This window comes from Phyllopteryx taeniolatus, chromosome 12, assembly GCF_024500385.1.
Source record: "Phyllopteryx taeniolatus isolate TA_2022b chromosome 12, UOR_Ptae_1.2, whole genome shotgun sequence".
In the NCBI taxonomy this organism is placed as follows: Eukaryota; Metazoa; Chordata; class Actinopteri; order Syngnathiformes; family Syngnathidae; genus Phyllopteryx; species Phyllopteryx taeniolatus.
The window spans coordinates 16,097,681-16,125,445 of NC_084513.1; the positions used below are offsets into that span (position 1 = coordinate 16,097,681).

Genomic DNA, 27,765 nt, shown 5'->3' on the forward strand with positions numbered 1-27,765 from the left:
ATTGTGCGTTAGACTGTCACTCCAACTGTACTTTTTTCTTAGAGGAATTAAATGACTTTTGATCTATTATACAGATCTCTAATCTACAGACTTAATCGAGAGCAAATTCAAGATGTTAATTGCATGTGGAGGGCTGGATGTGAGCAAATGGAGTAATGTTGAAAGTATACACACTTTATTTTTGGGTATGTATGGAATATGGGACAGTTACCTTTCAAGGTGTGCGTGCGTGCGAGAACATTGTAAGTGAAAGGTGAATTTGTTTTTTTTCCATGGGGATACCAAGAGATTGTCTACCTTTGTTTGGGTGGAACTTTTTGGCCAGATATTCTTTATGCTTTTTGTTAAGACATTTGAACAATCTATTGGGCTGAGCATGCACTGGTTTACATTTTACAATACAATTCACTCATTATTATTATGGACTCTTGGTCTACTAAACTGGCATTAATGACATTCTGAACTAGATTATGATACTTTGTTGAAAAGGTTTACCAGGTTCAGTTATTAGTAGCACCAATGATCAACCATGGGGCGGCAGTATCTTATCTGTAAGGTCTTAGGCTTTGGAACTGGAAGTTCATGTTCAAGTGCTGTGGTGGACAAACTGTAGGAATGGCAACTAGTTGTTGGAGAGATGATAGTCTGCTTCCTGGCTATTGTCGAGGTGCTTTTGAGCAAGGCTCTCCAGATTCTTGTTTTTGCTTGTGAACTTTGCTTTTCTATCTGAGCAAGATGACCCAGAAGTACTTGAAAGATATGTGGTTCAAATCCTAAAAATGTTTAGAAAAGGTGCCTCGATGCCACCATTAAGTCACCTTTAGCAAAGGTTACTCCTGACCAACCTTTACAAATTGAGAGAAGATATGTTACCCATAATTCTTTACAGCAACAATATTTAAAGCAACAGGCCACCGATTAAGTTTACACACTAAGCCAGGTGTGTCAAACTCATTTTTGTCGCGGGCCACATTGTAGTCACGGTTTCCCTCAGAGGGCCGTTGACTGTGAAACCATACCAATGTTTAGTGACCTCATTATTACATACAAATTGATGGATACCTAGTTTTGAAATCAGAAGTCAAGGATAATAGTTTGTTCAACTATTGCTCAAGTTACCATAAACAGAAAATGCTTGCAATGTCTCAACGGTACTATTTTTTGTTATTATTTTATGAGAATTTGAGCAATAATCATGCAAGTTGACACAGATGATTTGCTTTCACGGGCCACATGAAATGACTTGGCGGGCCAGATTTGGCCCCCGGGCCTTGAGTTTGACTCGGTGCACTACGCAAAGACGCTTGAGAGACTTTAAAAATATATTTTCTTTTTTTTTTTTTAATATAGTGCATAATTTTATATATATTTATAAACATGCATCAATAATACAGTAGTCTTACAGAACAGCAGCAATATGAACATACTTTTGCCTCAAAAATTGTCAGACTAACATTACTATCATCCATCCATCCATTTTCTGAGCCGCTTCTCCTCACTAGGGTCGCGGGACAATACTATCATACATTAAAGAAAAACTAAACAAAATGTAAAATACAGAAACGTGCGAGTGATAAATCTTTGAGCGAGGAAAAAAGAAAAGAAAGCAAGCTAGAGACTTGTGTCATCAATACTAGTCACTTGATGATGTCGGTAAGGATAAGTGGAGTTGAATTCATTTGAAACAGTGCTGTCCTTTCCTATGTTCGAAAGGAAACCCCTTTCATCTTTCTTTGACCCTGATGGTGTATTCCAACAAAGGTTAAGGAAAGGTGGCATAAAGGTTAGATTTAACTTTCTGAAGAAGCCCACTGTGTATCCCACAGCTGAAGAAGCGCAGCACTATTTGTGCACCTCTTTCACTCTGACATCCCTTTTTGCCTGTCTGCTTGTGTGTGTGTTAAATTAAATGTCAATTATAATTATAATTGGTCTAAAACAAAATGACACACCAGATTATCTAATAGACTTGGTGCGAGAACAAATTTTAGTAACTCCATACTAGGTCTCCAACTCCACAACTGACATTCCCCCCCATATCTGAGCCATATTAAGTTACACTCATTAATCTGTTGTTCGATAAAACGACAGTCAATTAAATTGAAGCTGCCGTCGAATGATCTCACTACATATGCAGTGCCATACAAGCCCACATGGGGGCAACCAATACATGTTCTTGGATGTCAGAAGCACAGATATGCTCTTAAAGCAACGAATGTGTCCACAGTATTGATGCCATTGGCACACAATATTAATCGATTTAAATAATTCAAAATATCAAATCGCGTTGAATTTAATTTTGAACACTTTATTTTGAAACAAGCGTGATAGCTCTTTTCTAAATAAGACTTATTAGGAGGGAATTATTTAGCAGAAAATGGCAAAAAAAAATAAAATAGTTTGTGTATATTGTCACTGAACAATCGCAATTGCCTCATCTGCTTGTTTTTAGCGCAACCATTCGGCTTTTTCTTTCTTTCTTTTTCGTTTTTCTTTCTTACAGACTGTCTGTCTCATCCGGTTCTTCCCGGTTTCATCCACCTCATCTTGTGTTACTCGAATATTCTATGCAAATATGTGTCAGCTGAGCGGCAGGTGGGGGCGTTTTTGAATAAATTATGCAAACGAGCGCCTTTTCAGCCAATCGGAGATCCAAGCTCCCGGCTACGTCACGGGTAGGCATCAAGCGAGCTTGTCCTGGGTTGCGGACATCGGCTGGTGAGCTGATCTGTGCTGACCTTGAGGCGTTTTGTTCGTGTCGTCTGCTTCTCAATCCGAGCCTCTCGCGTGGATGTGTCCCCGGGAGCCAGTCGCGCTGCGTCCGTGTCGGGGCACGGAGTCCACAGAGTCCACGGACTCGCTTTGTCCACGAACTCCTGGAACACACAGAGCGGCATGAATACGCCTTGCTACACGGTGGCTATGGATCTCGGCGTCTGCCAGCTCCGAAATGTCTCCATCTCGTTCCTGTCGTCGTTGTTGAGCGCCGAGAGCTCGCACGTCAAGCTCGATAGCGGGTAATGGTTCGCCTTTTTATTTTATTATTATTTTTTAAATGTATTTATTATTTTAAATTTTTTTTGAGCTGCCTCACCTGCTGCCGTCTTGGATGCTCAAGAACGGGCTCAACTGGAGGGGGGAGGGGAGAGGTGGGGATTGCCTCTCATAGCGCACGAACATTAAATGTTTTAATATAGCTCGTGTGCCTCTGTAATGCCTTCTTTTGTTTCGTACTCATTTCCTTTTATTTATTTATTTAATTGTATTTTTACAGCTCGTCGGGAGCAAGTGTTGTGGCCATCGACAACAAGATTGAACAGGCAATGGTGAGTTTAGACCTATTTTCCTACCAGTATTACACTTAAAAGAAAATACCGTTTTGTGACCGTTATTAGGCCGCTTGCAAAATGACCAATGCCTAAAAGATGTTAGAAAAAAACAGTTGTATTTCAAAGAGGACTGAAGAAACTGTACGCCTACCATACCAACACAATGGTTAGCCATGTGACTTCAGCATGTTTCTCAATTCGGCTTTCAACTGCAGGAACTCGCATGGCCAGTATACGAAGTTGTATAACCATACATTTTAAGTCTTTATGTGTATAACTGTAGTTTCTTTCTCCCAAATGTCAGGCGACTTTATTGGAATTCTGTTGTTAGTCGTTACTGTTGCTAGGCAAGCTGAAATACACAGTGTGGGGAAAAAAATATCCAGAGCGCTGATTGGCTGAATTTTCTCGCTGCTGTGACGTAAACGCAAGTGAACTCTTTTATGGTGACGTATGCCACATTTAGGTGTGCAAAGTGCATACTGTATTGTTTTTCAGGATTTGTTTTATTCAGATAAGTAACTCGTGCATATGTAGGTGTATAGAAACTGAAAGAAAAATGGTTTACTGAGCCGAGAAACTATACTATTTTAAAGTTAATTTTTTTTAAGCTCTCTTGATCTCTGAGTCACTAAATATGACCACTATAAGTGGGCCAAATGGACTTCATATTACATCACATTGTTGTTCGAAATTTTGCATCAGTATTTTTATTTTTATAAAATAAGCATGAAACCATTTTATAGTGCTTGCAAGTAGCAGTAATTAATGTAAAATACATAAATAGAATTATCTTCAACTAACAAAAGTTTTGACTGGCGTTTTTTTCTCTCTCCCCTCAATTCGTTACAAATTGCAGCCATTTTTAAGAATTTTGAAATCTGGGTTTAAGGCTTGAGTGATTTTTTTGAGGATAATTAAGATGTTTTTAAGGCACTGCAAACATTGCCGTGATTCATAACTTAACGAGTCAATTGAAGCTAAACATGTTTTGTTGCTTATTCTATCCATTTTATGAGTGTCCTTAGTTCAGTTCACATCATTTAATATTTTTTTGTTTATTGAACATACAGAAAACAAAACAATCAACACATGATAAACAAAGCAAAAACATCAAAAGGAGTAGGAAGAAGTAAAGAAACTTATCAGGTCCTACCCCTAATTCTGTGAACATACCTGACTACTATAATAGTAATGATTTAGGAAGCTAATTGTATATATTATATTTTAGGAATCTTAAACTAGCCGGTCCATATAAAATATATATTAACAATAAATAATGGGTAGAGCCAAGTGTAATGAAGATTTTAACAATTGAAATACACACAACCCAGTATATTCAAGCTAGCATTGCTAATTTCATCATCGGCATAATCTATTTGTGTCTCACCTATATTTACACATACAATATTTTATTTTAATTTTATTTTCTCTTATACCTGATTCTTTGTTTTAATTTCTTCATTACTCTTGTTTTAAACATATTTTTAAACACATTTAGGGAGCTACATGTTTTCAATTCATTATCATAATCATTCCATAAGTTAACGCCACTTACGGAGACACATCTGTTGTATATTTGTTCTTGTTTTGATTTTTTTTTAAATATGCCTGTTCCACTCAGATTGGAACTACTTTCTTATCTCAAACAGCCTCTGAGTGGTGCAGGGAAATACATTCTGTATTTTTATACATAAGCTGTGCAGGTTTTGAATTAAACTACTGTATTTTCACAACAATAAGGCGCACCGTATTAACAGGCGCAGTCTCAGTTACGGGGTCTATTTCTGTATTTTAACACATACCTAAGGCACACCGTATTATTGGGCAAAGGCATGCTAGCGTATGTTTTTAAAAAGGCAGGGGGGAGCAAAACTGAGTTCGGTTGTACTTTATTGAAGTATTTTACAATGTACTCACGTTATTTTTTGATCAATCCTCATCCACAAATCCAGCAAAGTCCTCATCTTCTGTATCCAAAATGAACAGCTGGGCAAGTTCTCCATCAAACATGGCGGGTTCCCTCTCGTCATTGTCGGAGTCAGTCTCGTTGCCGGGGCGCTGTTGAGCAATGATCCCGTCTTTCGCGAATGCTCGGACAACAGTCAAAGCAGATACCTTAGCCCAGACATCCACAATCCATTCACATATGCTGGCGTAACTCGCCCGGCGTTGCCTCCTAGTCTTAGTAAAGCTGTGTTCGCCCTCTGTCATCCATCGCTCCCACGCCGCTCGCAACTTTACTTTGAACGCCCTGTTTATACCGATGTCCAGCGGTTGGAGTTCCTTCGTCAAGCCTCCCAGAATGATGGCAAGCTCCAAGTTCATTTGCTGGAATTGGTTTTTCACAGCGGCTGTGAGATGAACGCGCATGGAGTCACAGATCAACAGGGACGGTGACTCGTGGAAAAAAACCTCCGGTCTCTTTACGTACACCTCACTCAGCTACTCTCTCATTTTCTCCTCGTCCATCCTTTTGATTGGCCTTAACGATGACTTCGGCTGGAAACTTTTCTTTAGGCACCGTCTTCTTTAAAATCACCATAAGTGGCAGTTTCTGTCCATTACAATGGCAACCAAGCACAACAGTAAAAGCCGACTTCTCGTACACCGTTGTGCGTATCGCTACCGTGCTGGTCCCCTTCTTCTCTACAGTGTGGTTCACCGGGATGTCAAAAATGAGCAGCACCTCGTCCATGCTGGTGATGTGTTTGGGCTGGATGTATTCGTCGGCAATCTTTTTACTGCAGTAGTAGCGGAAGATGGCCAGCTTTTTGTTGTAATCCGCCGTAAGTTGCTGCGGCACAGTAGTCCTTGCCCGGATGGATAGATGGCGCCGTTTCATAAAACGAAAGCACAAAGACGGAAACTCCTTGAAAATGTTCGATTTTCATTTCTTCTGCAAGCGTTCTTGCCCTCAGTCCAATGGTCACTGTAGAGACGCTTCTCCCAGCTGTTCTTTGATCATTAATCCATTGGTCTTCCAACTCGGGCCACCTCGCCTTGTTTCCACGGAAACTCAGCTTCGTCTTCTTGACTTGGCGAAGCTTGTTTTCCTGCGTCCCTCCACTTGCGAACCATGGATTCGTTGACCTTGAATTCTCTCACGGCTGCTCGATTCCCATGTTCCTCCGCGTAACTGATGGCTTGCAGTTTAAACTGTGCTTCGTAAGTGTGTCTCTTCATAGGTTACATTTTCGGGGGGCCTTAGCCAAACCGATGTTGTTTTGCACAATGCACATACCGGCGCTATATACCTACTGGGGGTGTGCCTTTAGCGTCCTCTTTCACGCCCACCCTTACCCCTTTAACGTCCGCATGCTGTCCTCAATCACGACCGCCTTACCTCTATATAAGCAGCGCGTCGGCAGGAACTGCTCCCAGTCAGTCAAGCGGAGCGCTCATCAAAGTCACACAACATTTACAGATTTTGGAACTCGGTGCACACACAAGGTGCGCCGCATTATAAGGCGCCCCGTCCATTTTGGAGAAAATTTAAGACTTTTAAGTGCGCCTTATGGTTGTGAAAATACGGTAAGTCGTACAATTTGAATGTATTTAAATTTATATATGCAGCCGGTCAATTCTTTTGGTTTCGTTGTACACTGAAGACATTTGGGTTTCAGATCAGAGGATGAATATGAGACAAAAGTTGAGAATTCCAGCTTTTATTTCATGGCATTTACATGTAGATGTGTTGAACAACTAAGGGCAGAGCACCTTTTTATTTGAAGCCACCCACTTTTCAAGTGAACAAAAGTATTGGAACATACATTATTAAATGAACTTCAAGTGAATAACATTTAATATTTGGTGGCATAACCCTTACTTGCAATAACTCTATCAAGCCTGCGACCCACTGACTTCAGACTTGGGTTGGGCATCGAGAACCGATTGGAACCGGGACTAAGATTCCGGTTCTCCTGGAATCGTTTAAATAAAAAAAAAAAATGGTTCCCAGTTTCGATGCCTACAGTCTGCCGACCCCGAAGAAGAAGTGGTGAAAACTAACGAAGAAGCAGCGAAAACCAACGAAGAAGGACGCACACGAAGACGTGCTTGTGCCCAAATTTTGTCTCATATTCATCTTTTGATCTGAAACCCAAATGTCCTCAGTATACAACAGAAATTGACCTTGCCGTTCCAATACTTTTGGAGGGGACTGTAGTCGATTGGTTGGTTCTCCAGTCCCCAAGCAGGACGTTTTTTGTCCAGTGAAGTGAGCTGACAGGATTTTGGAGACTCATTTTATATACTTGACTTTTTTTGGCATGTTAAGAACAGTCTTCTATGTGGTGTGTCAAATTTATGATGTCTTATTTTCACTTTACAGGGACTTATATGGTATTTCTATTGGGAAAATGTATTTGATACACAGTATGAACAGGCCTTGCCGCGAATACCAAAAATCTGCAAGTTATTGATGTCCCCCTGATAAAGTTCATAACTGCTTATAGATGCTACAAGATCCTGGTAAAGCACTACATTTGCAAAAATGAAACTTTTTAACTCACTTCAACAAAGCTTCTTGGCACCAGTATGGTGGCAAAGCACTACTTTTGTCTGAATGAAGCGCCTCAATCTACTTCTACACATTTCCTTGCCACCATGTTGCCAAAAAAGGCGCCAAAACGATAGTTTTATTACTTTGGCCTGAGCACAAAAGTTATTTTTCAGCAAATAATGGATAGGTCCTAAAAAGAAAATTTGCTTTGTAAATTTGCCAATTCCTGACTGCCAATATGGGGGGTTCGCGTACGAGTAAATTGAGTTACGAGCTTGGTCATGGAACTCGTAAGTTAAAGTAACAATGTAGAGCCTTGTAATATTATTATTAGTGATGCAAAGACTTTCCAGCCACTGAAAATCTTCAGCTGAAAATGGTCCCAAGGTGCATTTTTAGTTTCGGATCGAAAGGCTTTAGTCCCCGAAATAAATAATACTTGTGGGGAAGTCTTAAGTCTGGTTAGGTTTTGATGAAAGTGATGTAGATCTCTTTTAAATGTGCGTCCGAATCAGAAAAAGCTGTGACAATGTCATAACACATCTGACTTTGTATGTGTCAGGACCTGGTTAAGAGTCACCTGATGTACGCTGTGCGTGAGGAGGTGGAAGTCCTAAAGGAGCAGATAAAGGAGCTGATCGACCGCAACTCCCAGCTGGAGCAGGAGAACACCCTGCTCAAGACGCTGGCCAGCCCAGAGCAGATGGCTCAGTTCCAGGCGCAGGTCCAGACGGCCTCCCCGCCCCCAGCCTCCTCGACGGTCGCCGCCCTGGGTCCCGCGTGCACCCTCGCTCAAGCCACCTCGCACACCTCCGGGCCCTCAGCGTAGCCCAGCGCGCCCAGACTGACTCAACACTACTTCTGCTGACGCAACTCAGCTGACGACGACGAGGAGTTGGTGTTGATCCAAGAATTTGCACATATTTATCCCTGAGAAGGTTGCATCCAGTGGGACAAGTGCTGAACAAGGCGACAATCGTGCGACTCATTGAACATTTGCCAAAAAAAAAATAGTGGACATATCAGCTAGAATGTCTCCACAACAATAAGCAAAACCACATACTTCAACACAGATGCTGAAAAGATCACTGTGCCTGTGTGTGGATTTTAGGCGATGTCAATTTTACTAATGTTACATGTGGAAGAATGGAAGGAGAAGGTTTTTTGTTTTTGTTTGTTTTTTTGTAAATAAACATGTCTCATGCCTAGAAGCTAATGTTACGTTGAAAGAAAAGGCCTTCCCAGAATGACAACGAATCTGAGCAAATATCAAGACCAAGTCCCCATTTGGAATGGGGGGGGGGGGGGAGTTCCAGAGTTCGCATAAATACAGCGGCATGAATTGTGTTACTTGGCTTTGGTGAAACAAACTAGAGATGTTTTCTTATATTTTCAGTATTTCTTTTCACATTTCTTAGCTCTGCAGTGGCATGGAATTGAAACATTGTTTGGCAGGCAAAAGAACATGTATATTTCTGTATAGTGTAAGTAAACATGTAAAATAGTGAGAGGAAGAGAACAGATGCATCAGTATCTGTCACACGGCATAAGCAACGATGTGCTAGCCTTGCCCAGACTGTTGTCTATTTTTAAAAGCTTGTATTTTCAGGGTCTAAAGGAGTTTGGCTATTTAAAATGACATGGTGCAGCAAACAATGTTGTCTATAACCGCCACTGCGATATTCACTCTTACTGTAAAACCATTTTCTCCTTTTTCTTTTCTGATGTATTGCACTTTTTTATGATTTAGTTTTTTGTTTTTGTACAGTGAACTACTTCTGACTGAACAGTGAAAATCTCAACATTAGAAGAAACAACCTGCAACTTCTTGATGTTTTTCCCATTACATTCTGTGTATTAGGTTATATGCTCATGATGTTTTGTGCATGTTTCTGCAAGGCTGGATGAGAAGTTGTAACATAACATACCGCAATTGCACTTGAAAGCTGCACTTCAAGTTTCATTAAAATGCTAAATAAGTGTCCGGTGTTGTTGGTATGCTTCTTCTCGGTGGGTGGTTGGGGAGGAAGGTCAGCCCAGCAGGTGTGACAGTGAGAGGTTACATTGCTGGAAGTTGTGCAGCTCAGGGAGAACGCTCGCACATGCATGCTTATTCAAGAAGCTATCTAAAAGTAGGTCAACCACCATCTGCTTTGTGTTGTCAGCTTCAAGCAAAATTAAACATTTTAATACGGTAGAAATGGCTACTAAAACATAACTAACCCAAATAAAGAAATAGTTGAATTACAATTAGCACCGTTGCATTGTTACAAGGTGGTGAATAGTTCAATTAGCAGTTTGTGACATGAGAAAGTGCTCAATTTTATTGGTTTCCTAGGAGTTTTAAGGTCTAACAATGGACAATTGCACATGTGGACAAATAGTCTTTTTCCATGCGGATAATAGAGAAGGGTGAGCTTGCAGTGTTAAAACTGCTATCAAGATTTGAATGTAGCCTCACTTACAGTATATAATGCCCCTCCTTTTGAGTTTGTGAGCAAAGCGCTACCCCGCACCATGTCCAGGTGTGATTCTCAAACATGGCCGTTCATAACGGCATGCCATTATGAAATTACATAGTCATGATAAATATTCACAGAGAACGAATATCCAACTTCAACCAAATAGCAGTGCTAGCAATACTAAACTAGCATTAACACTGCAAACAAGCTGACGTTATCCACGGCTGCTACATTGGGAGCATGACTTAATAATAGTGTTACTATATCACTAAATGTCACTCAGCCAACATGTTCATGTTGTTCATGTGGTTCATGTTCATGATCAAATTGTCTCTGTCATAGATGTCTTTGTAATAGATCTGGTAAGAGGGTGCAAGGGAATCTGATAAGGGTTCAATTGAGTTGAGTTCCTCATCTGGTATACTAATGAAAAACAGCACAGATTTTTCACAATAACAGAAACAAGGAACTGGCTAAATGATCTAGTTTTATTATAATAAAAATACACAAGACAGATGAATACTGGCAAGAATGGGACATCATCAGCACGAATCTGGACACACACTCATGCGCGTAAACAGTCTCACACATTTGTACTCACATACACTTACATATGCACACGTTCACACAGATAAGAGCCAAGTGAGTAACAAGACACAGCTGGCGTACTTTAAGACTGTCCATAGAAAAGCTGTCTGCACCACAGACTGCAACACTGCGAATGGCGGGAGGCGGTCAATGTATGGGGGCAGCGCGACGGTCTCCGAGGCCTGCAGGCCCATAGGAGGAGACGGGGGGTTCAGAGGTGTGCCCTGTCCAGTTTCAGTGAGTGGAGTTGAGGTGCTCCTTCTGGATCACATTCCCATACGGATACTCTGGATGATCTGAAATATGGCTGAGAGCAAAAACGGGAAATAATCTTCCAACTCGTAAATACTGTATGAAACCTCACTTGGTGATTTAGAGTTGGGTACATACAGTGGATATAAAAAGTCTAGACACCCCCTGTTGAAATGCCAGATTTCTGTGATCTAAAAAAAATAAAATAAAATGAGATTAAGATAAATAATTTCAAAACTTTTCCCACCATCAATGTGACTTATAACCTGCACAACTTTTTTGTTCTCTTTCCGAGAGGGGAAGTAAGAAATGAAATGACTGAAATGTGGTTGCACAAGTGTGCACACCCTCTTATAACTGGTATGTGCCTGTGTTCAGAATAAAAAAACAGCCCCAAACCATAATGCTGCCGCCACAATGCTTCACTGTAGTTATGGGTTTTTTTGTTTTGTGTGTGTGTGTTTTGGGTGATGAGCAGTGTTTTGTTCGTGCCAAACATCCATACATCCATCCATTTTCTTTACCGCTTGTCCTCACTAAGGTCGCGGGCTGCTGGAGCACACCCTGAACCAGTCGCCAGCCAATCGCAGGGCTCATAGAAACAAACAACCATTCGCACTCACGTTCACACCTCCAGGCAATTTAGAGTCTTCAATCAACCTGCCACGCATGTTTTTGGGATGTGGGAGGAAACCGGAGTGCCCGGAGAAAACCCACCCAGGCACGGGGAGAACATGCAAACTCCACACAGGCAGGGCAGAGATTTGAACCCCGGACCCCAGAACTGTCAGGCAGATGTGCTAACCAGTCGGCCATGTGTAAAACATACCTTTTGGAATTATGGCCAAAAAGGTCAACCTTGGGTTTCATTTTACCAAAAAGTATATCTCACAAACATGTAGAAAAATGTTATGTTCTGAAATAATATAACTTGTTCTAATTTTTCAATATCACAAAAAATGGCATTTGAACAGGGGTGTGTAGACTTTTTATATCCACTGTAAATGCTTACAGACAGTAAAGTTGTTCCAAACCTTTACTGAGCCAAGGCACGTACTTTACATTACAAAAATCAAGTCACCCCACCAAACAAAAAAGTACAGATACTGAAATCATGATGTTATCCTAGAGACAACTCTGATGGATGCTGGTCATACTCCCATACTCCCAGACTTCCATACTGTGCATTGAAGTCTCAGAATACAGAAAAAACAGGTATCTACTTGTAAAAACGCAGCTCATTCCAGGAGTTCTGTTATTTACTACACTGTGTCGATTTTACAAACTGTAGCTAAAATACACATTGTTTACGTGCAATGTGTGCACTTCACTTTTCTTTAACGCAGGCTGAAGCTAACAACAACAAGCTATATGAGGTACATACCTGATCCACACACAACAAACACAAAAAGGGCAAGCAGCCAGGGGCCCACTGGATATTTTTCCTCCTGTGGTCGCTATGGGAAACGCACACACACACACACACACACACACACACACACACACACACACACACACACACACAAACACCATTATCATTAGCAAGTTAGAAGCAAGAATAAAACCTCTTTTACAAAAATACCATTGCAAAGAGCTTTTTGCTCAGTTTTATTCCTCATGTCTGAATGGCAATTTTCTGTCAAGAAAGTCAAAATAAATTTCACTTAAGGTGACATTAAACTAAAGTTTGATGTTTTTTCCACGACTGTATTACATTTCTGCACACTAGTAGGAAACTCCGGCACACTTGGAGGACTACTACATGTTACAAGTGAGGCAAAAGTGTGCACTAGTTGACATCTGCGCACCATTAGTACTATTAGTGAAGCACTAGATGTAAACTAGAATGTTACAATATCACTAGTAGTACTAGGAGCAAGCAGTTGTCAATGAGTGCAGTTTTTCCTCACTCGTAGCATATTGTTGTCCTACTAGTATGCTAAACTTGTCCGACAAGTGAAGACAAAGAGCGTACTAGTACATGGACCTTCAGCTGGAAGTCAAGGATGCTAAATAAATAAGTATTCGCAGTGCACTAGTAGGATATCGATTTCATTTTTCAATGTACTCGATAACCTAATGGTGGGCTGAATTGTCTTACTAGTAAAGACAAAGAGCATACTAGTACATTCACCTTAAGCTGGATATCAAGGATATTGAATAAAGGCTCAAAAGGCTTGCAAATGGAGTGCAGATGTCCAGGCAATTACATTTTCTTTTCAACTGCAAAACTAAAACTTTGCTTTTTGTCATTATGACCTAATCATGCGGTAGAACAGCTGACATGCATGGTGCTAACATTACCTCACAAGACCGCCTAAAGATGAACTCTTTTGCTTTTTATTTTGCTCTTGATTCTTTTTTTAAATATATTTTTTTTGAAACACTTATTCCAAATGAAGGACTTGCCTTAACAACACTTGTGTGACAATTAAGAATGTTAACAAGAGAGATGACGTGAGGTGTGTCTTAAATGGGAATCACATTCACATCACAACTTCGCCCTTCATATTTATTATATATATACAGCGTTTAACTTGTTTCTACACTTGCAAACATGAGATTTTTAGAGGGTCTCATCTTCATGCAAGAAATGTCAGTTTCAATCCAGCCTTTAACAACAAGTACTTTTCGGTTTTATAAATTGGATTACTGTATGTTGCTGGCTGACTCTATTGCACTACAGACAGGCAGTGATATCAATGACTGGCATATGTTCATACTGGCACCATCTGGTTTGGGCTCAATTTAAAAGAAGAGAGATTACTGGATACATGAAATTATTGGCACATATTTAACAACATGCTCTACTTGGTTTGAAATCAGGCAATCAAAGCGATTGATTAAAATGTCGATCGATCCTCTCTGGAGGTGGACACTCGTCAAAATAAAATGTTTGTTCAGAGGATTAACACGGACAATCATTGCAAGCAACTGGGTACTGTTTGAAGACAAACAAGCACTCAGACTCACATTCACACTCCTACTTTCCACTGGAATGCTTCTCATAACTGTTGTTTGCAGTAAAATGTTCCCCACTATATCATGCTTTTTTTTTTTTTTTTTTTAACAATATACTTACTTACTGTAAAGCTCTCGCATGTTTGAGAGCCATAATCGCCGATGCACTTTACATTGTTTTCAGTCGCTTATTGAACGCCGGGGGAAACACACTCGCGCACAAGCTGTTGTCGGCAACAGCTCACACCCTGACACTCACACGCAGACTTGCCGATGTCACAGGCCATCCCACAAGGCCCCGTCTCTTAAAGGTAAGTGCATGTACAGACACTACAATAGGTACAGTATTTACTACACATTGTTTGAAATTATTTGTGTGTGTTCAAATATATTTTTAATGTATTTAAAAAGTGTTTTTCTTAATACGTTTATGAGTTTAAAGCATGTGGGAGGAGTACAATTTTTTTAATTGTCTTGTAATATAGTGGCTTTTAACCTATTATGGGTCAAGTTTATTTGTGTAGCCTTGGCCATGATTGATTTGACTAATAATAATAATAATAAAGAGAGATGTGATGAGAATGTGAAATCTAACTAACCTAATGCACTTTAATATGACCATTGGTGCTGTGAATGAAACTTTGTGGTTGTTGTTTTTTCCACATAATCAATCCACTGAGCATCATTGTTTTCCTTCAGCCAAGTCATGCTTAAGATGGGACGATGAGTAAATGTTAATGTAATTCCTATAAAGATGATTTATGACACGGGACCAACATGATGACTTTCCACATGCATGATGAGCAGGATCGTAGAGCATCGCCCTCCCTCGTGCTCCTAACACGGCTGGAAGGAGAGCGAGCATGCAGGACGAGGACGTCACCTTTTGTCGGGCTAATGTCATCATGCTGACAGTTAAATGGGCTCACCAGCGTCTTGGCCACGTTTCCTCTCTGCGTGATGTTCTTGCTGTGTTTCTCGTTCGCCATTCGGATCCTCTGTTTGGCCACCATCTTCCCTAACGTCTGGAAACCGCCACTCAAACCAGCCGGTTTTCGTCTTTTATTAATTTATTTATTTTATTATATATTAAGTAATCTGGAATATGTAGGCTGATAACACTATCTTCCAGCGGTATCAAGCTCGGGAATCTTTCACGGGCTCTAACCGGAAACTCAAACATGTTTTGTTTTCAGAATAAGGGTATAGACCATCAGCGTGGCAATGCGTGACATTTCCCGAACAGTATATATTTCACATGCTCGTTTTTCAAAGTAGCGCGTAAATATTAGCAATACTAGTTGTCATCTTTGTGTCTTCATTGGACTTTCTTTGGTGGAAGTATATTTTGTTGCGAAATGTTTTGCGGAAATCAAACATTCACTTCGGCAACTTGCTACAAAGCTCCACTTCAAGTGGTCGAGGAGGACTTCATTTGGAAAACGGAAGTAAACAAAGCTATAACACATAATAGATCTATAATAGTTTACGTAGCAATATATATTAGTTAAAGGAAAAAATAGTTGTCGTAGTACTAGTAGTAGTAGTAGTAGTAATGGTAGGCTTGTCCTAGGCCTAGTGAGAAATGCGAGCACTAGTCAAGTGGTGATAATGGTAATATGACACAGTGGATTTGCTTATTTTGCTTATGTTATTACATTTTGTGAAAAGGGTAACAAGAAGATTCTGAGTGGAGAGTAATTAGTATTTGTTTCCTTCTTTTACAACCCCAATTCCAATGAAGTTGGTCCGGTGTTGTTGGTATGCTTCTTCTCGGTGGGTGGTTGGGGAGCTGGTCAGCCCAGTAAAAACACTTAAATAAAAACAATACAATGATTTGCAAATCATGTTCAACCTATATTTAATTGAATACTACGAAGATGAGATATTTAATGTTCAAATTGATAAACTCTTATTGTTTTTAGGAAATAATCATTAACTTAGAATTGTATGGCTGCAGCACGTTCCAAAAAAGCTGGGACAGGGTCATGTTTACCACGGTGTTACATCACCTTTTCTTTTAACAACATTCAATAAACTTTTGGGAACTGGGGACACTAATTGTTGAAGCGTTGTTGGTAGAATTCTTTCCCATTCTTGCTTGATGTACAGCTTCAGCTGTTCAACAGTCTGGGGTCTCCGTTGTCGTATTTTACGCTTCATAATGCGCCACACATTTTCAATGGGAGACAGGTCTGGACTGCAGGCAGACCAGTCTAGTACCCGCACTCTTTTACTACGAAGCCACGCTGTTGTAACACGTGCAGAATGTGGTTTGGCATTGTCTTGCTGAAATAAGCATGGGCGTTCATGAAAAAGATGTTTAGATGGTAGCATATGTTTCTCCAAAACCTGTATGTACCTTTCAGCATTAATGGTGCCTTCACAGATGTGTAAGTTACCCATGCCATTGGCACTAACACAGCCCCATACCATCACAGATGCTGGCTTTTGAACTTTGCGTCCATAACAGTCCGAATGGTTCTTTTCCTCTGGCCCGTAGGACACGACGTCCACAATTTCCAAAAACAATTTGAAATGTGGACTCGTGGGACCACAGAACACTTTTCCACTTTGCATCAGTCCATCTTAGATGAGCGTTTCTAAGGTTTGGGGTTCTGACCATCCTGTGCAGAATTTACATGTTCTCTGAGTAGTGTACAGTATGTGGATGTTAGATTTTTGTTGACCAATCAGATTTTTGGCCATTATGTGTTGCCGTCTGAATCTACTCTGCCCAAGGCCTTCAGATTCAGCCGTGATGGCCGAAATAGCTATAATTATATTAGCAGTGGGACTGTTTATTTAACCAATCAAGTGTTAAATTTGGCGGCACGGTGGCTGACTGGTTAGAGCGTCAGCCTCACAGTTCTGAGGAGCGGGGTTCAATCCCCGGTCCCGCCTGTGTGGAGTTTGCATGTTCTCCCCGTGCCTGCGTGGGTTTTCTCCGGGCACTCCGGTTTCCTCCCACATCCCAAAAACATCATTAATTGGGGACTCTAAATTGCCCGTAGGTGTGAATGTGAGTGCGAATGTTGTTTGTTTGTATGTGCCCTGCGATTGGCTGGCAACCAGTTCGGGGTGTACCCCGCCTCCTGTCCGATGATAGCTGGGATAGGCTCCAGCACTCCCGCGACCCTAGTGAGGAGAAGCGGCTCAGAAAATGGATGGATGGATGTTAAATTTGGCATCACAGGACCACAGCGGGTGGCACGACTGCCTGGTTAACACCTCTGCCTCACAGTTCTGAGGACCGGGGTTCAATCCATGGCCCCGCCTCTGTGGAGTTTTCATGTTCTCCCAGTGCCTGCGTGGGTTTTCTCCGGGCACTCCGGTTTCCTCCCACATCCCAAAAACATGCGTGGTAGGTTAATTGTTGATTCTAAATTGCCCGTAGGTGTGAATGTGAGTGCGAATGGTTGTTTGTTTATATGTGTCCTGCTATTGACTAGCGACCAGTTCAGGGTGTACCCCGCCTTTCGCCTGAAGATAGCTGGGATAGGCTCCAGTGAGGAGAAGCCCTCACTGGAGGGCTAGTGTGGAGAAGCGGAACGGAAGATGGATGGATGGATGGAGGACCACAGCGTTGGTCCTCAATGATGTCAGCATTTTTCTGTCCTCTCATTGGTCAGAACAAACCTTGTTACAGCAAAGCATGTCTGTAGCGATCTGCACATATTAATACATTTAATAATCAGTGACCTTAATTGATGTATTTTATTTAAATGTTTTTGGCATGTTATTACATACATAGATTTTGTTTAAATCAATATGCATTGATATTTATCTCCCGTACCTCAGGTTTCTCATGTAGCATACAATATAGGCAAGACGTTTTTCAAGCAACGAACGCAATTAAAAATGTTCAATTTTTCTCAAGGAAAACTAACAAAACTACTATTCCAACGAAGTCACGTATTGTTTCTGAAGCAGTTACAGCCGAGTTACGTCACACACACTGTTTGACAAGCTGCTCAGAGAGACCCCTTCTAGTTGCCTAGCAACCGTATCAATGTTACTTATGCAGTCCAACAATGGAGACTGGAGAGACAACCTCAGCGTGTCACAGTGAACGGTGCACATTATGGGACCCTGACCAGTGAAGATTTGAAGTAAAACCATACTGTATAAGAAATTAATGTTGGGGGTGGTCAGGGGAAACTTATTATATACATTTTACTCAGAAGTGTGCTTGTCCCATCTCACACGCACATAGACACTTACAATAAGACATCCACAGATCGAGAACATCAGAGAACATCAACATGTTTGAGAAAGTGTTGTCCGCCCAGCCCTCCTTCCCTCCTTGCCGCGCATGCTGCACACAAACCACAAATAGTTGCACTCTCCTTGTACTGGCTATAGATCAAATGTCCTTGTGTGTTGAAAGTTACCATCAAAGAATGACCCGCTTTTCAAGATTTACAAAGAAGGACCCGCTGTTCAAGATTGACACTTTTATGTCCCAAGGGTGATCATTGTCCAAATGTGTGTGCGAACATGGCTATACAATTGGACTGTAACATAGTATAAATTATTGTTTACTACAAAGATGACCACTGGATGGGAAATGCTAATCACCTCAGTACAAAATCAGTACACTAAAATCTAAAATCTTTGTTTTATTAACAAATGTCTTGCTTGTTAATTAGCCAGTGAACAGCATGTATCTTAAAATTTTGTTTTGTTATATATACATAAATACAGTATATACATTCAAAAATATATTAATTGAACTGTGACTATTGCTTGCATCTTACATTTATTTGTTTCCCCACTTTTATTGAGCCCAGGAACCCATTTTACATCAGGAAAACCACCAAACAAAAATGTCACAAAAAGTATGTTTACTGAAATAATGACGATCCCGTCTCATTTTACTCCTACATTGACTTACTGTAAAATCTGGGCCTGTATAATTTAACACAAAGCTGATTTAAACCATGACAGGTTTATTGTACCTTCAGCCATCTAATGGATGATAATTTGATTGTTCTGCCTGTCACTATATGTCGCTGGCATAGACAGATCAACAAAAATATATTTGTAATTAATAATTTTCCCACAAATTAAGTGAAATTAGATAATTTCCCATGACACACTAGTGTCCCGCAGCACCCTGTTTGGGACACACTGATCTAGGAGACTGTAGCTTTGTTGTAAGTCTATAACAAAACTGCTCATTTTCCATTTATGCCAGTGATTCGCATTTTGCGAGAGATCATCAGGTGTGCTGTGGGAAATTATGACATTTCACCGAGTTGGACATGCTTCTTTGTTGTGCTGCTTTACTGCAAAAACATAGAAGGACAAAAGACAAATATGATAATGTATGTTTATAAAAAAGAATCCTGGTTCTTAAAAGTTATGATTGGTATGGCCGGAATGGAAGAAAAAAGGTCTTTTCGATGTCAAATATGCAGACGAAGCGTGTAGTTTCAACCATCCACCTGTTCAAACACTGCTTTAAATTTAGACGTGCAGATAACACAATGTTCAAGTTGTAACACAGCTGTGACCTATGTGTCTTTGCTGTTGGCAAGCACAAATAAAGGTTGCAGAAGGAGTTTACAATTCTTCTGGGCAATAATTATGCAAAATATCAACAGGAAGGCATGCAGACATGTTAGCGTGTCGCACGTGTGCACCAGAGGCTGACGCTGACTTTTACAAGACAAATGCCAGAGATCCTGTGCTTGTGAAACACCATCATTATGAGCATATTCATATTTAACCACTCCCACTTTTGACTAAGTTCAGTATTTATATTGGCGTATAAGTGACCTAAATTCTATCTTGTTTATGTAAACCCCCCCCCCAATCCCAGTCCTAATGCTCACTGGAGAGCAGAAACATGTACCTAAAGAGGTGGGTAAACAGTAGTTAAAGCTAGCAAAATAAACCTGAAACGCGAGAGATGAATTCAGGTAAAGAGAGACCAGCGTGTATCTGCATGCGAGGCCGTGGGATGTACAACATGAGCTCTGTTTGAAAACATATAGGTGGGTTCAGCTAGTTGAAAGTCATTACGCCCCAAACAAGTGTGCTTCTTTTCTTGTGATGGCCAGACGCGTTTGCTGGCTGACTTGCGCTTGGCCTCGATGCTGCGCTAACTGCACATCCAGACACAGCTTTGCGTGTGATTGTACAGTAGCATACACACCCGCTGGCCTGACAGGTTTATGTACCGTAACTCAGGTTCACTTGACGTGTCAGCAAACAGGGGTTTCAAATGTCATAGCTGTCTGGTACCGGTAATACTGATGTTGCTTGCAAGAGATACTAAGTGACAAAGCTGCAAAATGCTGTGTTCCTTAAACACATGTATTGAAGTTCTTACCGTACGCTCTTTGTAGGGTATTCTATAAATAAACAAAGTAACGTAAGTTGAAAGAAATGCCACAAGCCTCACTATAAGGTAGCAGAGTTATGTGATTGTGCGCGCACTCATGGGCAACAACAAGGCACTCTAAAGCCGGATAACTGCTGATGCGAGCAAAGGCACTCAATGAAAACTGAAATACCTCCACAATTAAGTACAACATAGTTCTCAGTCTTTGCACGTTTTCAGCAATTATCTTCAAACGTGTAATGTATTCAGAAAAAAAACAAATCTCTGAATTCACGTTACAGGGTCTTTCAGAACTATCCGTTTTTAAACATCTATTTAGGTAGAATTTTTAATGTAACTTTTATGTGCAATACATTTGAATTTAATCATTACCTAAGTGCAGCTTTGTGTTCTCCTATATTTAATCGCAGTGTTAATGTTGAAACTCTACATAATGTTACACTCGCTAAAAATAATATGAAATATACTTTTTGGGAATAAAATATCTGCCTTGTTCTTGATGAACACTTTGGTCTACTATGCTGTTGTATTTTAATATTGGTCACAATGGTGGTATTTGGAAAGCTAAATATTTCTTGAGGTGATACTTGGTGTAAAACGTTTGAGAACCAATGGGGTATTGTAGCATTATATCTTCTTATCACCTTAATGTAATGATAATGATTACATAGTAAAGTATTTTGTAGATAGTATAGTATAGTAGATTGAGTGCCCAATGATGTGTTGAAGTGGATATGAACAGCTCAGCAGGGTTCATGTTTGATATTTATTTAAAATACATTTGCAGCTTCAAGGGCCTCTTCATATTGGTTAGAATGTTCCAGTCGTCATGTATTCATAGCGACATATTTATTCAATTTTTCTACTTACATACAAAAATACAATACTTTAAGGACTTTGAAAGAGTCAATTCTGAATGTGTATTTTGCAGAAATGTATGTTTAAATTTAGAATTCAGAATGTAATATTGAAATGTCAGAAATAGAAGAAGTTGCGTCAGTGATAATAGATGAGCAGTTTTTAATATTTTTCCCCCTGTTTAAATGTTGCATTTAGTTTAAAAAGCACTCATAATCATTTACACACCTTACTCTTGAAACACTGCAAAGCAATTCTCGTATTTGATCACAAAAGCATCAATCCAACTTTGAAGTAGGGTAACTTGAGGTCTATCATTCGTTGTGTGAGTTATGAAATATGAAATACTGTAGAATGACACAATGAGTCAATGCCAGTGTTCCGTTGGGTGGCTGAGTCACTTCTGACCTGGTGAATTATTGACAAGACTTTCAACTTATTAGAAACTTCTTGAGGGAGCCTGCACACGCACATGTCTACTACTATATAGAAAAAAGACAAACTAGGAAAGAGGTGAAAGTCCTCACATCACACCCATAAAAGCTTCATGTATCTCCGAGGAGTTGAAGTGAAGAAAGAGGTGAAGTGAAGTTTTTCCACACAACCCCACCCTCTTCAGCTATGCCAGCCCTTTGAATTCCTGATTCAACACCCATAATGTGTTTGTGCGTGTTTCTAATCTAGCAGTCAATAAATGTCTAATAGTAACAATGTGAACATTCTTCTGGACAATTTTCTCTCTTTTTTTCGGGGGGGTATAAAATGTAGGTTTTGTGCCACATTACACATAAAAGCATTACTTACTTATATTACTTACTATAAATGTACAAATATTGTTCAGTTCATGATAAGAAGATATTTTCTGGAAGAAATGCTAATGCTAATATCAGTCAAAACTGAAGAAATTTGGTAAATTTGGCACAGATTTTCTGACAAATGAAAAGAAAACAAATGTATTCAGCAATAAACATGAAGTAGACTTGATTGACTTTTGCGGGGCCACGTAAAATGACGTGACGGACGGGATCTGGTCCTTAGGTTAGGAGGTTAACAAAAGATTTTGCGTATATTTATATTGCCCACCACCACACAGAGAAACATGACACACAAACAGACATGCAAAAAGAGATGTCCCAGTGAAGGGGCAAAACTGTTGTTTCACTTTAAAACCTTTTTTTTGCATCTCCAAAATGCTACTGTCATGTCAACAAGTGCGGGGTGGACCAACAGTTTTGATCAGTTTTTAGTGAGAAACTGTCCATCATAAACAACACTTTGGAAACTTTCCATGCATTTTATGTACTGCTTATCCTCACTAGGGTCACGGGCGTGCTGGAGCCTATCCCAGCTATCTTCGGGCGAGAGGCGGGGTACACCTTGGACTAGTCGCCACATATAAACAAACAACCATTCGCACTCACATTCACACCTATGGACAATTTAGAGTCTTCAATCAACCTACCATGCATGTTTTTTCTGATGTGGGAGGAAGCCGGAGTACTCGGAGAAAACCCACGCAAGCACGGGAAGAACATGCAAACTCCATACAGGCGGGGCCGGGATTTGAGCCCCGGTCCTCAGAACTGTGAGGCAGGTGTGGTAACCAATCGATCACTGTGTCGCCTGGAAACTTTCCATTTTTTGAAAATGTTTTCTGGTCCTGGAGGCAGTTTGAACCAACCAAATGTACATAAACACCTGAATCCTCACAAGAATGTGAACATTTAGGTTTAAAGCATGACAGTTTTTGTGATCTCAGTTTTTATGATTTCACCTTTACAAGTGGTCCTCAGTTTACTACTCCATTCCTTGGTGGTGACACAACCCGAATTTGTCCGTTCTAAGTTGAAATGCACTGGTGTACCTCCTATGGGACTTGTGCTGCTTATGTAGCTGCGATTCGATCCATATTCTCTGACCGTGTTGTGACACAAAACCAGCACACTGGTTTAGCAGCTAACCACTGCTGTTTTACTCAGCAACCATTAGGGGAACAAAAGGGCCACAGACAAAAGAGACACAATGTCGACTAGTGTGAAAACCCGAGAGAACACAGGGACAAGGGGCACACACATGCACACTTGGCTCGTGTGACGGCATGCGAGAAGGCGAACATCTCACATCTTACGTTTATTGGCACTTCCAGACCCGCTGCGTGTACACGCAGAAGTCAGTCAGCACTCGCAAAGCGAAATGGCAAATTGAACAACAAAAAGTCAACACATATTTAAACCAGTTTTCTTGTTGTCACAAAGTGAATGCTGCAGCTCCATATGCTATTAAAATCTAACCAATCAGAAGAAAGATGGAATGTTCAGTGGTAGGAAACTAGCATTATTTCATTTAAACATAACCGCTAACCCTGTGAGATCAGTAAAGCACAATTAATTTGTAAAGTATTTCATGAAAGTATATTTTAAAAAAATACTCTCATATTTATATGGTCTGTTAAATATTCCCCAAAAAATGCAAAATATAATAAAATAAATACCTAAAATAAGGTGTGGAAATGATCTCTGAAAAGTATGTGGACTTTCTAACTTACCGCTTTCTTCCATTTTACCAAAAGAAGAACCGTGCTTCCACGAACAAAATCATTTTTAAGTATGACAATGCACCATCTGCAAAGAACCTCTCCCCAAAAAAGTCAAGTTTTATGGATGTAAGAATTGTGAAGCTGCTATCAAAAAAGGAGTCCGATGCCAAAATGTAACTTGACTTGTATTTTTGATTCAAATAGCCTTCGATTTCAGTAAACATGACCTCTTAATGCGGTAAATTCAATAAATCACAATTTTCAGTTCTTTAAAACAATTTCAAATGTCTTTCTCTCATTTGAGTCAACTATGACAATCAGAGAAAAATATCGTTTGCATAATAATTTGGAACACAGTGTTAATTAGCTGATTCGAAGACAAGATGACAAAAATACATGATTAGCTATTAGTCAACTTTAAACGTTAAACTTCAATGCGGCGTAGTAAAGTTTACTAAACGATCCAATCCCTGTCGGGTAGAACCAAAAATATGTGCACTCTAAAACGTCATAATTACCAGTCAATTACTGTAATTATGAAGACGTTGTGACATACTGTAACCTTAAAAAAAAAAAAAAAGTTAGGGATGCAGCACATATAATTCTTTGGCAACTAAAACATTAACCAAATTAATATACAAAAAAAATTCTTGATATTCAATATGGTGGTTCTAACTTGAATAGTTATTTACCATGAACTTTGTGTGAATAAACTTGACAAATACAACAACCTTGTCATGGTAGATGTGCACTTACATCCAGTTCTGCCAACATACACTAAATGTATCCCCATTAAGAATCAAAGTACAGAAACATATTTTCCTTCGATGCTCTAGCGACCAGTTACGAATGTTTTAATGACTGTTTACTGGAAAAGAACCTCTTCAAGTTGACAGAGACGTGTCTCAAAATAGCCCAAAATCGTTTAAAGGGCACAATTCTCTCTTTCAGAAAGCCAAAATCAACTATGGCGTGACTACATAGAAAAAATGCTGACAACAAGTTCCTACAGTAGCTCATGCTCAGCTGCTCTGTGTGCATGCGTATGTTTGTGTTTGTGTTTTGGATTGCTGCTCACAGGTGATGCCAGCAGCTCACAGCAGAAAAAAAAGTGTGTCAAAGCAAAGTTTAGCATGCTGTGAAGGCAGCAATTCAGCAAGACATGCGACTGATTCATACACCAACAGCATGCTTCCCTCAAATAAAAACATCTCTGCTCACCTGAGCAGAAGTTATGGCATGCAAAAAAGCAAATAAATAAATAAAACCTCAAGCTTTCATGTGTGTAAAGCTCAAGCTAAGAAAGCCCTTGGGACAAGATAAACACTCGGGGGGGAAACGTGAGCAGGAGTGTGTGGATATATTTTGGTCTCCACTCTGTGGACTTGGCAAACTTCCCAGCTCGGATCAGGCTTAACGCCAACAAAAACAGTTTGTTTGCTGCTTGAGGAAGGCAGCGGACCACCAAACGTGCAAAGTGATGTCACATATACAGTTACTTCGGATGAATTATATAACACAGCAGAGGAAAACAGAGATAACACACTATGACTCTTCCAGTTGTAGTGTGACTGTTTAAAAAACAAATGCAGATTTGAATTTAAGGGCACATTCTGTCAAAAAATGGACATTTACTCAGCCATCCTTTTTCTATAGCTCTTGTCCTCATCAGGATCACAGGTAAGCTGGAGCCTATCACAGCTGACTTTGAGTGGGGGCAGTTCATACATTGTGTTGTATGCCTTAGATTGATTGAAGACTAAATTGGTGAATGTGAATGGTTGTTTGTCGATATGTGCCCTGTGATTGACTGGTGACCAGTCCAGGGTATACTATGTACTTTCGCCATAAGTCATCTGAGGATAGGCTTCAGCTTGCCCACAACCATGAAAAGGACAAGCAGTTACAGAAAATGCATTGAAAAATCATACAGTAGTCCCTGAAAAAACTCCTATCTCAAATCATCTTTCCCCTTTTAAATAAAGAGAAATACCATTAATCCATTCTGAAAAATCACCAACATTTTGTTGTTGTTTTGAATGAACAAATAGCACTCTTTTGTACTTTATAAAGACATGCACTAATAACGTCATTAAATACAATCTAAGAATGTACTTTGTGCATCATGACTTCATGCTTCAATGCCCATTGACTCTGTGCTCCTTCTCTTGTTTGTGCACCTTGGCCACCAGGGAGCTGTATGTTACAGACATATAACACACAAAGAGAGGTTTCGCAACTATGTGACTGCGTAAGCTGTAACAATATTTGTCTTTTTTTTCTTTTTTTTTTTTTGCAGAGGACGAAGAACATATGCCCGTGAGAATCGTTACATTGTCTGTCTACATGTGTTGCTGCACCATTTATTTTCAAATAGGCGTTGCTTATTGGGTTATAACTACTGCAACATCAATCTATTTTCTGCTCATGTCGTATTGTTAAGAGGCAGATTTGAGGGGCTACAATAAAAGAACAAAGGACGTAGAGGGACACCAGGGCCACAGTTAGATAAAATCCCACAAAATCTCTTCACTTTTACTTCACAACACACAGCTTTATACATATGCAGACCTACTTGTTTCTTGGTAAAATCTCCAGAGCCTTGCTCTATGCGAGTCCAACCACTGTTCCCCTGTGCTTCCCTAGTAATACAATAACACCAATCCTTCATGCAGTCAGTTTTTTCTACCTGTTTATAGCTGCCATCTTTAGTATCAATACTGTAGGTTTTAACATCACTAACAGCAGAGTGACACTCGGAATCCCCTCACACGTTTTCATGTTTCATCTGTTGTTTCTTTGTATTTTGTCAGCTGGTGAAATGGAACCTCAGAAATGCGTGTATGTTTGCATAGTGGATTTGCAGTTTTCCCATCTCTAAGGTAAACCACAGTTCAGAGACATTGAGCAGGCTATGTTGTCCTGATGACATCGGTGACTTGTTTTGTCATGTTTTGTTTTTACTTTTTAAAACATTTTGGGATCATATTTAAATATACTATTTTCTATCAAACGTAAGAGTTTTTAAGGCTGCGATTGGCTGTCGACCAGTCCAGGGGATATCCCACCTCTCGCCCAGAGTCAGTTGTAATTAATAGATAGACTTTTGAAAGATTTGTTTTGAGGTTTTGGGTTTGACTCTTCACTCCGGCCTTCCTGCGTGGAGTTAGCATGTTCTCACCGCGCTTGGGTGGCTGTTCTCTGGGTATTGTGGCTTCTTCCCACATTCCAAAAACACGCATGCAAAATTGCCCATAGGTGTGAATATGAGTGGAAAAGCTTTTGTGTCAATATCGATCGGTCCAGGTTCTCGCTCCAGAGTCACCTGGGGCAGACTCCAGCTTACCTGTGAGCCTAATGAGGACAAGCGGTGTAGAAAATGGATGGATGGCTTCTGCATTTGGCTACATTTGGCTACACATAGTTTAAAGCAGTGATTCTAAACTGGTGGGTCAGGACCCAAAGGTGAGTTGGAGACCCATCTTGGGTGGGTCGTGGACAATTAGTAAAAAATAACCAAGCTTCTTAAGTTCCCACCTAAAACAATTCTAGCTGCCTCGTCCTTTAGCCACTAGTTAACTCCGTAAACAAATACGGTGCAGCTCAACCTCTGGCTAGTGGACATCATAGCTAGGCCTGTCACGATAACAATTTTTTAGGACGATATAATTTCCACAAATCTATCAGAATAAACGATAGTATCATTGTTTTCCTTGTGCCTCAAAAATCATGAAAAATAAGGCCCGCCCTTGAGCTGCAGGACTCGGGTTGGTCCGCTGAAGGCGCTGAGATGAGCCCTTCACCTGTCAATCAAGTACATTAACTGGCGTCAGCTGCTGGCTGAATAATGTGTGCCACAGAGGTTATGGGTAATAAACAGTAAACTTTCCCGCATGTGTGTTAAATGGGGACTAACACTTGTA

At 40.2% G+C, this 27,765-nt stretch overlaps 2 protein-coding genes across 4 annotated transcripts in view; one reads left to right on the forward strand and one right to left on the reverse strand.

Annotated features, from left to right (window-relative positions):
- LOC133486465 (TSC22 domain family protein 1-like) overlaps nt 1-9,813 on the forward strand; it is a 37,500-nt gene extending 27,687 nt beyond the window's left edge. For 2 of the 3 annotated variants that reach the window (XM_061791650.1, XM_061791653.1), the window contains exons 2-3: nt 3,275-3,326; nt 8,396-9,813. In XM_061791650.1, coding sequence (XP_061647634.1) covers nt 3,275-3,326; nt 8,396-8,662 — 319 coding nt within the window. In that variant the 3' untranslated portion in view covers nt 8,663-9,813. Of the gene's footprint in view, nt 1-2,403; nt 3,018-3,274; nt 3,327-8,395 lie in introns of those variants that run through there. The other variant, XM_061791652.1, reaches the window with a different exon arrangement.
- Nucleotides 9,814-10,764: 951 nt separating this feature from the next.
- Nucleotides 10,765-15,328, reverse strand: serp2 (stress-associated endoplasmic reticulum protein family member 2). Its single transcript, XM_061792378.1, has 3 exons — nt 15,026-15,328; nt 12,520-12,592; nt 10,765-11,190 (listed from the first exon to the last, which is right to left on the reverse strand). The coding sequence occupies exons 1-3, from the start codon at nt 15,107-15,109 to the stop codon at nt 11,150-11,152; spliced, it is 198 nt and encodes a 65-aa protein (XP_061648362.1). The 5' UTR covers nt 15,110-15,328; the 3' UTR covers nt 10,765-11,149.
- Between the last annotated feature and the right edge of the window lie 12,437 nt (nt 15,329-27,765).

Excerpts from the sequence above, each read along its gene's own strand:
- serp2 (XM_061792378.1), bottom strand. The coding sequence starts at position 15,109 with ATGGTGGCCAAACAGAGGATCCGAATGGCGAACGAGAAACACAGCAAG. Across the intron at positions 12,593-15,025 it reads GAAACGTGGCCAAGACGCTG|CGACCACAGGAGGAAAAATA; the intron begins GTGAGCCCATTT and ends CGTTTCCCATAG. Across the intron at positions 11,191-12,519 it reads GTTTGTTGTGTGTGGATCAG|CCATATTTCAGATCATCCAG; the intron begins GTATGTACCTCA and ends TTTTGCTCTCAG.